This window comes from Exserohilum turcica (genome assembly GCF_000359705.1).
Source record: "Exserohilum turcica Et28A unplaced genomic scaffold SETTUscaffold_16, whole genome shotgun sequence".
Taxonomy (NCBI): domain Eukaryota; kingdom Fungi; phylum Ascomycota; class Dothideomycetes; order Pleosporales; family Pleosporaceae; genus Exserohilum; species Exserohilum turcicum.
Genome location: NW_007359981.1, coordinates 353,127 through 366,448, shown reverse-complemented (window position 1 = coordinate 366,448; position 13,322 = coordinate 353,127). Strand labels below are relative to the sequence as shown.

Genomic DNA, 13,322 nt, shown 5'->3' with positions numbered 1-13,322 from the left:
ATGCTGCCCACTGCCACTGCCATGGCCACCCATCAACCATCAAAATACACCCCACGCACCGTGTGGATTGGCTCGAGGGCAGTATTGTACTCGCCGCATCGCGGCTGCATCTTGTCCCCTGGTTCATTGGCGCCGTGACTCCAGACTGACGGTTGCAGTGTGTGTATGTGTGTGTGTGTGTGTGTGTGTGTGTGTGTGTGTGGCAGAATGCAATGCCAACTTTGGGTCGCGGACCCTGACGTCTGCCCTGCCCCGCATCACCAATCCTGCCGTGCCATCGCCATAGCCTTACCCCTCGACAAGGCTCTGCCGGAGAAAAGACGTCATCGAGTTAGGCCAACGCCCTGGTGAAGCCGACGATCATGTCGTAGCCTGATCCTCCGTCGTGGATACATGCCCGAGGCCATGTTGTTGTATGTATGTGTATGCGTATGCCAGACTGTGGCTCCGATGCCGCCGCCACCACCGCCGCCGCTGCTGCTGCTCCTCTCCCACAACACCGGTCGCGTAGAAATAGAGGAGGCGGCGCAATGTCCTGGGCTGTCGCCGCCAAAAAAAAGGGGGGTGCATGGAAACGGGCGGGCGGAAAACGACGATGATGAAGAGGGTGGTGGGCCATAGGGCAGAAACGTCAGGGTCTGCAGCTGCTGCAGCTGTAAACCTGTTCACAGGCTCGTATCGGTGCTGGCGATCAATATATTCCTGGCCACCTGATGGCAGCATGGGTAGCGATAAGACTAGGGCTGCCAGGGCGCCATTGGCCATGTGTGAGTCGCAGCAGACGAAACCGCCTGCAAAGGGAGCTGCCGGCGTGGGCAAGACATGGTAGCTGTGATAGCCGTCGTGTCTATGGCTGCCATGGCGGCGCAAGACCAACTGCTGATCGCCTGAGTGTGTATGGGCGTCTCAGAAGATGGATGCTGGGTGCAGCAACGTGTCGTGATAGTAGCCACATTCTGCCACTTGGCGGTTGCCCCGAGTCTGCGCTGCCATTCGCCCAAGGTACAATGCACCGGCTCGCAAGGACTCCCCGTGTAAGCCTTATTCTTAGCAACCTGTGGCAAACCTCACGTCAAAACGGGGCAATACCAGTCTGAACCATGAGAATAGGAACATGTCCATTATTAGCTACTACTACATACTTGGTGATATCTGGCTACTAAAAATTCCCCTAGTCCCACATCCGTCAACGTCATCCCAGCCTTTTTTTTTTCCATCGCATCATCCCAGGGTCCTCAGACCCGACGTGCATAATCCATTACCCTCAACACCGTCAAGGTGGAGGCCGCCCCCTTCCCGCAAGTGTACCCCGTGTTTTCCCTCGTTCCTTCAACCGTCCAACCAGCATGTATAAGCAGCGCAAAAGCAACGCATGCAAGGGAACATGACGACTCTGTGTTTGGCGGTGGCGTGTGGCCAGGCGGAGCTTTTGCAGCATCCGTCGACCTCGCAGTGGTTGAGTGCGGGCGCTCGTCCGCACAGCGGCGCGCGCCAGCCTCGTTAGGCCGAGACCGGTGGGTGTAGTAATCGTGTCAATCGTGAGATCGTGTATTCTAAAGCGCAAGACAAAACATTCACGTCCTTATTCATCGGTAGTAGCCAGACGACCGCTGCTCGCGGATGTCCCGGGTCGATGGCTCGCGGACCTCGACGGCGTAGTGCTTTGCGTTGCGGCGCTGCTTGGCAAGGTCCTCCTCGTAGAGGGAGCCGCGCTTGGAGTTGGGTGTGTTGCTGATCTCAGCCAGTGGTCGCTTAGCCTTGGTGGTGGTGGGCTGAGGCCAGTCAACAATGTCACCCGATCGTGGTCGAGACGACTTGGTGGTCTTGGTCTTGGGCTCCTGCTCAACCTTGACGGCGTTGCTGCGTCGGGTGGGCGAGGTGGAACTTGTGGGCGAGCGGGGAGCGACGTAGTAGCTGCGGTCCATGGAGACAAAGGGCTTGCGTGAGCGGTGGCGGAGGCTGCGTTCAATGGCCTTGAGGAGACTGCACACCTCGACGTAGCCGGCGGGGATCTCGACACGGACCAGCTTGTTGTTCTCCTCCATGGTCGAGTAGGTGGCTCCATCCGACTTCTGGTAGATGTAGCGGGCCACGTCCTGGGCTAGGCCATGGCCGACGTCACAGAGCTGCTCGTGGTTGCGGTGGACCTCGTAGGGGTTGTGGCAGTGGGCGCACTTCCTGGCGTGCATCTCAAAGTGGTAGGCAGCCCAGCTCTCCGACGTGTTGACGGGACGGCAGAAGGAGATGACGGGGTCCTCGTAGAAGCCAACGACGCGCTCCTTCTTGGGGACGGCCGACTTGGAGGCTACGGCAGTGGGCATGTTTGTGCGTGCAGAGGGCATGTTGGGCGAAGATGGCTCCGGCTTCTTCAGTATGGGCCTGGGGGGAGCCGTGGTGACGTTGGTGCCAAGGTACGGTATTGTTGCGATGGGGTCACTCTCGGGCGGAGAGCGACGGGCGTAGAGTAAGTGGTGTGTTTGTGTGTTGGATGCTTATGGCAGGTGTCTGGACGGGGCAGACAGCAGCAGCGTGGTATATGGGTTGCGGTAGTCAAGGTGGTTCTGGGGGGCCATGATGGGCGCGGGTGGCATGGGAATATATGCCCATGGTCACGACGAGTTGGGTGTGGGTGGAAGCCTGAGCTAGGCTGGGGTTGCCTGCGCCCATCAGCAGGGGTTGGGTTAGCACGTCTTGGTTGGTAGGGGCAGGGGACACCCCTGCAGGGCTAGCGAGGGCGGTGACTGCACCTCCCCCCGAGGGCGTAGATGACGACGGTGTCTTGGGAACTACGACTAGAGACGTGTTTGGGCCCACGGTCAGAGAAACGACGACAGCCACGGCGGGGGGCGCCGCTGATTGGCCGTGTCTAGTCGCTGTGCGCGTCCGCTGTCAAAACAAGGAGGCACTGAGGGCAGCAACACGCGCCGCACAGAGTGCTGAAACGTGTTCCGGTAAGCAGTGTAGACGTATGCTCGACGGCGGCAGTGGTGAGGTTGCTGCTGCTGCTGTTGCACACACGGCTGCGCCCTCTGGCCCCCTTCTGCCATGGGCCTTGGTTCGCACGTGCTGGGGGCAGCTGCCGTCGCTGCCTGCGTCTTGAGGCTTCAGCCACCGCCGCCACCCCCGATTGGGCCTAGCGCTCGCCAGATGCAGCCGCTGCGCACACAGCTGGAGCATAGCCACAGCTGCTGCACCTTGGTTGACCCGCGTCTCAACACGCACACTCGCACACACACTCATACACAGACATTACGACATGACGCTCGATTGATTGTGCCAAAAACGCCCATGTCCGGCTGCGCCTGCTCCAGGCCGGACAGACAGGTGCTTACTTGGCTGGAGGCCCCGCCCGACTACAGGGGAATGGCAGGTGGTGGTGGTGGTGAGAACAGTGGTACCGGCAGACAAAAACAGCAGCAGAAGCAAAACACGGCCAGCTTCGTGGGCGGCCTTGATTGCGCGCCAGCTGGGCGGCTCAAGGGCAGCGGAAGGGCAGCGGAAGGGCAGCGGAAGGGCAGCGGGAAGGCAGCGGCAGTGACAGTGACAGTGACAGCGACAGCGACAGACTCAGCTCACTCGCACTCGCACTCGCACTCGACAGGCGCCGGCCGACGGGCGCGGCGTGCAGGGCGCTACCGTCCCTACCGCGCGTGCAGTCATGGTGCTTGCAGCTTGCTCGTCTTGTCTGACCGGATTTCCTGGCCCCACCGCACGCGTGCATTTGGGCCCGCTGGTGACTCTTTCGGCCTGCACCCTGGGCGGCGCTGGCAGCAGTTCGCCCGCTGCCGAGTCGGACGTGGCACCTAAGGGGCCTCGAGCGACAGAGAGCCCGTCCGCGACACGAAACAAGAAAACCTCGACGGCGCGCTGTGGTCCAATCGCTGCCAGAATATTAACCCGTCCATGTCCTGCCCTCGCCGTCGACGATTTCTGCCACCGGTGACTCCAACCAGCGTGTGGCTGCCCAATCTGCCACGGGCGTGGTTCGCTGGGCTCAGCGCTGCTCTCTCACTCTTGCCCTGCTCTGCGGTGCTCTTGCCTTGCTCTGTCCTGCTCCTGCCCTGCCCGCGCCTGCTCCTGCCCTGCTCCGCCCGCCTGCCCGCCCGCGCCTGCCCTGCCTGCCCTATGACTCCGCCCGCGCCTTGTTCGGTCGGCTCGCTCCGAGTGTGTCAGGCGCCCTCACGCCTGCCCGGCCAGTCTCTCCGCCTCGTGGCTGGCCTGCGACGTTTTTTTCTAGCGCCATGGCTATCCTCGCCCGCTATGCCCGTTGACAGCTGCACACTAGCGAGCAACCCTCGACATGCGAACCATTGCGCAGCCACACGATGCAGCTAATCGACCTTTCAGTGTGCGGTACGTAGCTGCCCGCGCTCCCTGCCTTGCACTGGGGCCCTCGTGGGCTTCCAAACCCCTCTACCAAGCTCTGCGATGCCCGTCTGCCCTCTCCAGAATGACGCCACACTGCGGCGGGACAAGAAACGAGCCCGCACACTTGGCCGCACACGCGCCCCCCCAGCACCCGTCAAAATCCCACGTGACGGCACCCGTCTCACGGCGTGGAACAGCCCGCGCCCAAGTCCCCGCTGTCTCAGTTGCCTTGTCGTGGGCCTTTTCCGGGCCTTTGCCGTGGTGAAGCTTTGCGGAAGAGCGCATCAGCGACGTTGTGCGCAGCCGGCTCATCATGCGGTCCACTGATACGAGGTAGATCTGCCGCCTTCCGGCCTCGGCCATTGCCCTATCGTGGTTGCGCAATGCCCAGCAGGCAGCAGCAACAACAACAACAACAACAACGAGCACTCATGCGATTAATCAGCCTCTTCGGTACGTTCCTGGTCCCGTGCGTCGACGACGACAATGCCACCGCCGCCTCAGGGTTCGCGTTCCATGGGGCCTGCTCGAAGCTTTTTTTTTCGCCTACTCCTCCATCAGGTGACGGTTTCGTCCTCACCGACCACCACACGGCTGCTGGGATCAGCCTCCTGTCTCATCGGCTGTGGCGCCATCTGTGCACATGGTGCACGAAAAAAAGTATCTTGTATGTTTTCCCTGGTTACGTTCACGTAACCCTCCTTCTCTTTCGCATGCTCACAATCAGCCGCCCAGTTCCAAAACTTGACCGGTTGCTTGGCCAATCGTCAGCACCAATCCACTCGTGTGCAAAAGAAACACCAGAGACCGTCGCATACCATCAGCTGAAAAAAAAGGGGCGAGGGACGCCCTTGGATACGAGACGGCGCCAGCGCTGTGAGTACGCGGCCTTGTTGGGGAGGGGGGGCGATGCGGGGTTGCAGGTTCGCGAATAATCTAGTCGCGACTTGACTGGCCATGGCGTTGCTGCGACGAGGCGCGCGACAGAGGAGAAACGTCGCAAGGCGGTGATGGCACTGCAAGCACTGCAAAATGGCGGCGAGGCATCAGGGCATTATCAGCTGGGCTTACCCGTACGTCGGTGAGGTCGCCACGAGTACGGTCAGCCGCTGACTACTACCCCACAATCTGGCGGGCTCACCGTTCCTGTTTGTACGGCCATGGTCGTGCTGGGTCGCTCAATTCCATGGGCGTGCGCGCAGTCGGAGATTTGTTTTGCACATCTCCCCGTGGCCGGCTTCCAAAGTTACGCGACTTGCACTGCGGCGCCTGGCTTCCGGAGCCCCTAGCCCCTCAACAACAACGCTCTTTTGCTCCAAAAAGAAACCAAAATTCGCCTTCTACGCCTTCATACGTCCAAATCCCCTACTTGCAAAGCTGAGACACATGACCGCGCGTTTCAGCACTCGGTCAGCCTTAGCCTGTTCCTGGGCTAGCGTGCGATCTGTGCCCTCACACCTCACACCGCTTTTCACCGAAACTTTCAGCAGCGACAGATTTTGCTTGAAATACCTGTATCCCCTTCGCTTCCTGGACATCTTTCCAAACCCAACCACATCTTACCGGAGGAAAGGACTCATCGCGAAAAAAAAACTGAGAAATGCCACCCCGAAGCGTCTGTCTGAATGTCTTTACCCACAGTCTTGGCGAGGGCAATGGAGCGGTGAACAACAGAAACCCCATGTTGGAGAGAAGAGATAGTGCGCAATGTGGTATGCCCGCCCAACACATGCTTTTGCATGCTCGTACGCCTTTTCCGACACACGATATTGATATTGGAGCAGATATTCCGAGGAGGACGTCCGATGGCACTCTGGTGCCGCCATCCGCCGCCAACTCAACCTCGCCCCCTGCAGCCTTCAACCGCGCAGACCTCTTCCGCTCTCTGCGCCCCATGGCCAGCACCGAGAGTCTCAATGGCTCCTTGACCAGCAAGCGTAAGTTCTATATCTCCCGTCTCCAGTTTGAATGGGGGCGCGATGCAGGAACCCGATTTGATTGGCTGCACTGCATTAGCGCGCACGTGGCGCTCCACTTTACCCACTCCCATGGGGGCCGCCCATAAGGCCTAACACCACGACATGGGAACACCATGACCACCGACGGCTACATACCAGACACAGACGACTAACGTGTAACAGCTTGCACAACATGCTCTGGCCAGCACGCCCGCCGCCGCTGCTCTCGCTGCAAGGCCGCATACTACTGCGACCGCAACTGCCAAAAGTCGGACTGGAAGACGCACCGCAACATCTGCGAACCCGTCGGCCAGACGTACTCTGCGCCGGAGACGCCCAACGTCTCTAACCCAGCAAGCCCGACCACCGAAGCTTGAACCAATGTCGCTTCAACGCACATTCAGACGACATTTGCGCCAGACACATGCCGAGTTGAACTCTCAGTGCTGGACACGACCTTTGACATGGATCCTTGTCAAATGCACCATGCACATGGAAGAGAAGAGGACATTCATGCGGGAAAACAAGACAAACGAAGACCAGCGATCGTTTGATTGCTACGATACTAATGATACGAACACCAACTTGGGCACCGGAGTGGAAAACGGAGGGCGTTTTTTTGGTTACCTTTCTCTTGAGCGTACACTGACATTCCCCAAAGTCTTTACCTAGAAAGAGCGACAAGCATTCAATTGCAACCATGCATAGCGATAGCGGAAATATTCTGAATTCTTTGTTCCTTTCTTTCTTCCAACACTTGTTTTTTTTCTACACGTATATAGATATATAAACAACAAAAGGATGTACTTTCCCCCCCCCCTCTCTCATCTTGAGTACATCATGTTATGTGTGTGCCCTTTAACCGTTGTAGATATCAAGAGAGAGAAGAAAAAAAAAACTCCGATCTTAGATAAGCAAGCATATCACCGACCGACTTCACACCATCTAAGATAAGAACACATATGGAGGCCCTTCACAAGACAAAATAAAAAAAATTGAACAGACTATGCACATACATGTAATGCAGCCCTTTGCACATCTGAAACACAAGTGTGAGGATTTTTATGCAACCCACACGGCCAAATGCCCATGCTGACTCGACACGCCTTCCCGCTCCTACACCGCTTCCGTGTCTTTGGCGTCTGCCACACCCACACCCCCCCTCCCCTCCCCTCTCTTTGCGCTGCTGCTGCTGCTGCTAAAAGCGACTTAACGTACATGTAATTTCTGTACCCTGGGGTATGTATAAGCTGCAAGGGGAAATGCAAGCAAGCATCGACGTGGCATTTTAACCTTTGGCGTGACCGGCGACGACGGACGACCGACGACGACGACACCTTTGTAGGTAGCTCCACCCTTCGGCAGCAGGAGAGAGAAAAAAAAAGCCACACTACATGTAAGTGTGTGGGCATTTGGATAGCCCCCCCCCCAGACCCCCCCGACCCCCCATGCCCCTTGCATCTTGGAAAGTGGGAAACAGCGCATCTCCTCAACAAAGGTAGCCGAGGCGTGTCCAGACTCTTTTCCCCATCTCTCTCTGTCTCTCTCTCTCTCTTTCTCTCTCTCTCACTCTCTCTCTCTCTCCTCTCTCTTTCTCTCCTCTCTTTCTCCGTCTCTCGCTTGGAACGGGAGCGGGGGCCTAGAACTTGGAGAAGGAGGAGGGAGGGGGGAGGCGCCTTTTTTTCTCTCTCGCTCTTGTAGTACATATGCCGAATGGGATTTTAACTTTTGGCGCGGGTTGCACAGAGTCCCGGATTCGCACAACACAGGCCCCGGGGAGCGGCCGGCCGTCCGTCGTCTTTGGTCTCTCGGTGCTGGTGTTGCGAGTGGAGACGTCGGTTGGTTACATGTGCATATGTACATAGTTATGCAGCGGGCGGGTTTTTTTTGTTGAGCCCGGCGAGATCCGGTGTGTTGCGTATACCTACATGAATTGTCTTGGATTGCTGTGTGTGAGATAAAGAGCGAGAGAATGTCTATGTGTGTGTGAAAGTCCGAGGGGAAGGTGGGAAGGGGTGCGTGTGTGCGTGTGTGTGTGTGTGTGTGTGTGTGTGTGTGGGTAGGGCCTAGAATCCCCCCGGGGGCCTGGAGCAAGCTTGGGCGAGGGCTGCATGTGTGGCATACAGCTCATGTGCAGGTGTTGTGCTTCTTTTCTCATGCCAACGGACGCGCCCCACTCCGAATGGGGTAACTGCGAGTATTAGCCAAAGTGGAGTTTTCGTATCGATGCGAGAGCGCTTGCCGCGCACTCGACGCCCTCTAGATATGGTGTGAGAAGCAGAGTGTGACTTGTTAGTATCGAGCCCACACCACCCTCCCAACCCGTGTTGAGCTTCCCGTACGTATGGTTCCGTGTTATTCTGCCATTTCGTACATATGTGCCAATACTAGAGTGCAGATGCGCTACTCTATGTTATCGTCCGATGCACCAGGCCTGGCCAGTTCATGGTACCCCGGATGTTATCGCCTGGGAAGAATACGCCCGTGGGGTCATGTCGTTTCGACGCCTGGCCTAGTCTTGCTTTGTTGGCGACGCCGTAGCCGGATATAACGGGCTGATAGGCATTTGCTGTATGCCATGTACGTGTATTCAGTATAGCCGCCGAGTTGCTTGGCCTTTTGCTGTTGGAGTTGCCGAGACGTCTTGGGCGCTTCTGGATATGGCCTGTTCGTCCTTTTGCTCGGCCCATTCCTCAAGGCCCAGACCCGGAGCGTCTGCCGCCCTTCTCCTGCATCGTCGTACGGGCTTACTAAAGACCGGAAAGCTGATCGACTCTACCCCGCCTGCAACGTAGCGTGAGATGGTTGTTCATCCATTTCATCAGCTCAGTGTGGACTTGGAAGCACTGCGACCGCGTTGTCGAGTGAAGGCCAGCAGGCATGCTTTGTGCTGATCCCGGTGCTGTCTTAGCTGTCATATTCCTAGCGTCTTTGTCCATGAAATTGATGACAGGTACTTTTGGAGAATAGTGGGCCGATTCGCCACATCGACAGGGTCAAAGTATTCGTACTGTGTCGTGCCACTTTGTATCCAGAACTGTATGCGACGATGACAATGTGTGGAATCTTAGTATCCTGCTCAGCTGCCTGCAAAATGTCCCTAAGAGTCTCAATCAGTGTGGACATGTATGTAGCGTATTGGTGTTTGCTGGAGAACAGAGGTCCTGACGAGTTTTGCAGTGGAAGCCTGTGGCGATGCCGAGATTGCTACCGCCACCACGTAAGCCCGGGATAGATCTGAATATGCTTTTTCGCTCACATCCGTGATGACCCCAGATGCAGGAGTAAGCTCGTATAACGTAATGTTTTTCACATGCCATACCGTACTCGTTGGTGTGGCGGTCGATGCCTCTGCCGAGCGTGAGCCTGTCGATTCCCACTGTCGAAGCCTGCTAAGCGTAAGTTTGAATGTTTCAAATAAAAAGGTTGGTGAACATAGGCGCTCACCGACAACTGCAAAGGCCGCAGGGTGTTCGATATTACATAACTGCTTCCACGTATTGCCAGGACCGGGGGCAACAGGTGTCTCATCAGCGGACAGCTTCAGCCTCTTCATTCTCACCAAATCCACTATAACATCATCTTCAATGCTCTAAGCAGGTAACACCGGATGACCTCCACTCTTGACTGCAAATGGATACTGTGAAAGCGTACGAGTAGTCCCAAAGTTGTGATGTCTAGAGCCGCTATAGGGATGAATGGTACAAACCAGTTTATATCAAGCTGCTGCTGTGATCACTATGTTGTTGATGCTGCCTTGGAAAATGTTAAAGTCCAAGGCACGAGCTCAAAGAATTGCACTGTCGTTGATTTAGTGTATTGCACATGTAGTACGAACAGCAAACTCACTGCAATTGAACAGCAGCCTTTGGGGGAATGATTTATGAATAAAACGGTCAGTCCAGGTTTTGTAGATATGGTCACGCTGATTATGGTAGGTGCTTTGGTAATGTTGAAATGTAATGGCTCGAAAACGTCTTGGGCAGGTACGGCAGCAGTGCTCAAGGCGAGAGCGGCAAGTGATTTTTTTGAAAAGCCTCATCGCTATAGAGACTGACAACCGAATTCTTGAAGCTTGTGGTGAAGAATGGAGAAACCGGACTTCCTGTGCAAGTATCATTTTCTTGTTGTACCTACTGCTAGACTTTCCTGCCTTATTCCAGGTGATCTGGAGACGGCAAGCAGTCTAGAAGTGGTGTCCTGATTTACCAACTTCATTCTCTTTACTCCAAAGCAAACTAGTGAGCATGGGGGCCACCTTCCTTCAAGCACTCTGCAGTATGTATAGAAGCGATGTAGCCCATCTGTCCAATCAGACGCCTTCAGGTTGTTCTTCAAAACGGCAGCAAGGGACGCTATATGCAAATCGTGTGACCGAGATTCTTGAAGCGATGCGTTTCGTATGACCTATATTGCTACTGAGGTGAACTCCCTGTAAGAACGCACAGAAAGATATGATGTGGAAGCGTTGCTGCCCGATGAGAGTGTACTTTCAATTCCCCTTTAACCATGGCTGCGACGCTGCATCGCCAAAGGTATTCGTATCAAAGACTCAAATGTGAACTAGAGAGACACGGTTTGCGCTTGCATTCGCATGAGTAAATGGCCACATTGCAGAAGAGGAAATAAGGGTGATGTTGGCCTGAGGTGTGAAGTGGGATGCAGAAATTGGGCGGGGATTGCAATCTTAAACCTCCTCGGCCCGCGGTTTCCCGAACATCGTGGCGCAGCTTGCGGCGCAGGGTATGAGTCGATGCTTCCCATTAGCTTTTTGATGATCCATAAATGAGGTTTGGAGGAACGACCGCAAATTTCCTAACGGGCTCGTCCCCTCAATGACCTAGTGGCTGCTTCAATCTATGATTAAGGTTAATGCTAAAGCAGTTGGCTGCACAACGTAACAGGGTGCGTAGTAGAAGAAAATGTAATAGATATGTGTGCTTAATCGATAGTAATATTAGAGAAGTTTCTTATATATGGAAATTGATATTGTGTTAAGAGGATTCCAGTTTAGCGGCACGTATCTCAGGTAACAAGTTATCAGGCTGAGCTTGTGGTGAAGCAATGCTTCGCTTTATTCCCACCACTGACTTCGTTGCCAATAGCGCCAACAGTTTTTTCTTCTTCAAATCTTCAACTATGCAGCTGATCAATTTGTAAGATTATGAAACGAGAATTTGCAAGAAACAAAAGAGAGATACGACCGTCCTTGGTTTTTGATAGCGACAACCAGGTACCCAAATAATCACGGGCTGTTGGTTCAAATGAAACAGTGGTGTAAACCCTTCACTTGAACCCTGCAGATATGCCTCTGGCTCATGATCAGTATAAACAATAGGAACATTCCAAGTCCAGCAACCACTAGGAAAGACTTCTCGTTCTGAGTTTGCTGTGTCCCTGATTGGAAATTGTGCTATAGGAAAAGGTGCGATGAACCATTGATCATCACAACTCAACACATTTCCATGTTTCAGAAGCCGTCAGTCTACAAACATTTTACTCTCCCCCCACTTCGCTACTATACAACTCATACCGAACCTTTGCCTTTCTGAGCAGCGCCAAGCAGAAGCAGATAGCCAAGCAAAGCACCAAGCTCACCCCAGGTTTATCCACCAATCAGCCCGCACCACCTCAATCCACTCTGTAAAACTATATGTATCCAAGTACCGAGTCAGAAAAAAATTATTGCTTTTCTAAAGTCCAAAGGTACAACTAGTAGAAGAAAAAAAGAGCATCAACACCATCATGGCGAGCCCCTCCATCGTGGATTCGCTCAAGAGCGCAAACCTCCTCCCTTCATCCATCATCCCCGACTCCTTCACCCCTACCCTCGATCTCGCAGTCAAATTTCCCTCTGGGCTTTCTCCCGAAAAAGGCAGCCTTGCGCGCGTGACCCAAATCAAGGATGAGCCCGTCATCAGCATTTCCGCTACCCCCACATCTTCATCATCCTCTACCTTCACATTCATGATGATCGACCCCGACGCCCCAACACCAGATGATCCTAAATTCGCATACTGGCGCCATTGGATCGTAACGTCGATCCCAGCCTCATCTACCGACGACATCATCGCAACCGGGAAAACCATAACGCCGTATCTGGCGCCTGGCCCCAAGGACGAGAGCGGTCCGCATCGGTACTTGTTTCTGCTTTTTGAAGAGAAGGAGGGCAAGACTATTGAAAAGGTGGAGATCGGGGGCGACGAGTTTGTGGAGCGGAGGAGTTTTAGGGCAGAGGAGGTGGTGCGGAAGAAGGGGTTGAGGCTGGTGGGCGTGCAGTGGATGAGGGGCGTGGGGGATGGGTGGAATGGAGGAAATGATGAGCCGTGAGAAGAGAGTTCGTGGTAGCTTCTATCTAATATTGCTGCATATATTTGAGACTCTCCCAACAGTTCTCCAGAAAGAGTTCTAATATATATGTTAAGATCCAGCCTTGAGCTGGTTCTTTCTGCGAACAATACTTCTCGCTCTGACAGTTTTGAACACAATCCGTGGATTCCCACTCTTTGAAGACCATAGCAAGAATTCCGTTAGATACCGAGCAAACCACACGTCCCCAACAGCGCATGCAATCGACGTATTGCGTGAATCACCCAGCCGAATCCACACCTTAAACAACCACAACATTGACAGCATCTCCTCTTTCAAACATCAGAACCCTGCTATCTTGCCCTACAAGCTCCAACAGCAACCAGAGACCTAAATCACCGTATCCAGACAACACACAGAAAGACGCCGCAGCAAACAGCGTGAAGAAACGCTCACTTTTCTCGAAACCAGCACATCCAATCATGCCAATACACAAGCAAAGCTGCACAAGTCCCAGCTTATATTCTATAAATAAACCCTGCAGACCACATGATACCACGAATAAAAACCTCATCAGTACACGAATCGAAATATGTGCATACAGTTGATCTCATAATCCGGCACGCACTGAATACGGTGAGTAAAGCTGCAAAGCTGCTTCTTTATCCAGATGATCACCTTGATAAT

At 54.5% G+C, this 13,322-nt stretch overlaps 5 protein-coding genes across 5 annotated transcripts; 4 read left to right on the top strand and 1 right to left on the bottom strand.

Annotated features, from left to right (window-relative positions):
* Nucleotides 1-1,102: 1,102 nt before the first annotated feature.
* Nucleotides 1,103-2,554, bottom strand: SETTUDRAFT_168564 (uncharacterized protein). Its single transcript, XM_008026020.1, has one exon. It carries the CDS (start codon nt 2,319-2,321, stop codon nt 1,587-1,589), a length of 735 nt encoding a protein of 244 aa, XP_008024211.1. The 5' UTR covers nt 2,322-2,554; the 3' UTR covers nt 1,103-1,586.
* Nucleotides 2,555-3,045: 491 nt separating this feature from the next.
* SETTUDRAFT_38814 (uncharacterized protein) lies at nt 3,046-3,807 on the top strand (the record flags this gene model as incomplete). Its single annotated transcript, XM_008025899.1, has 1 exon — nt 3,046-3,807. The coding sequence occupies one exon, from the start codon at nt 3,046-3,048 to the stop codon at nt 3,805-3,807; it is 762 nt and encodes a 253-aa protein (XP_008024090.1).
* A 2,242-nt stretch (nt 3,808-6,049) lies between these two features.
* SETTUDRAFT_108236 (uncharacterized protein) lies at nt 6,050-6,703 on the top strand (the record flags this gene model as incomplete). The annotated part of the gene is made up of 3 exons (XM_008026019.1): nt 6,050-6,077; nt 6,153-6,305; nt 6,510-6,703. The coding sequence occupies 3 exons, from the start codon at nt 6,050-6,052 to the stop codon at nt 6,701-6,703; spliced, it is 375 nt and encodes a 124-aa protein (XP_008024210.1).
* Nucleotides 6,704-10,435: 3,732 nt separating this feature from the next.
* SETTUDRAFT_168562 (uncharacterized protein) lies at nt 10,436-10,886 on the top strand. The gene has a single exon (XM_008026018.1). The coding sequence runs from the start codon at nt 10,574-10,576 to the stop codon at nt 10,730-10,732; it is 159 nt and encodes a 52-aa protein (XP_008024209.1). The 5' UTR covers nt 10,436-10,573; the 3' UTR covers nt 10,733-10,886.
* Nucleotides 10,887-12,071: 1,185 nt separating this feature from the next.
* SETTUDRAFT_27594 (uncharacterized protein) lies at nt 12,072-12,656 on the top strand (the record flags this gene model as incomplete). Its single annotated transcript, XM_008025864.1, has 1 exon — nt 12,072-12,656. One exon carries the CDS (start codon nt 12,072-12,074, stop codon nt 12,654-12,656), a length of 585 nt encoding a protein of 194 aa, XP_008024055.1.
* Between the last annotated feature and the right edge of the window lie 666 nt (nt 12,657-13,322).

Bases quoted from the DNA above. Each gene is read 5' to 3' on its own strand.
- SETTUDRAFT_168564 (XM_008026020.1), bottom strand. From the start codon at position 2,321: ATGCCCACTGCCGTAGCCTCCAAGTCGGCCGTCCCCAAGAAGGAGCGC.
- SETTUDRAFT_168562 (XM_008026018.1), top strand. From the start codon at position 10,574: ATGGGGGCCACCTTCCTTCAAGCACTCTGCAGTATGTATAGAAGCGAT.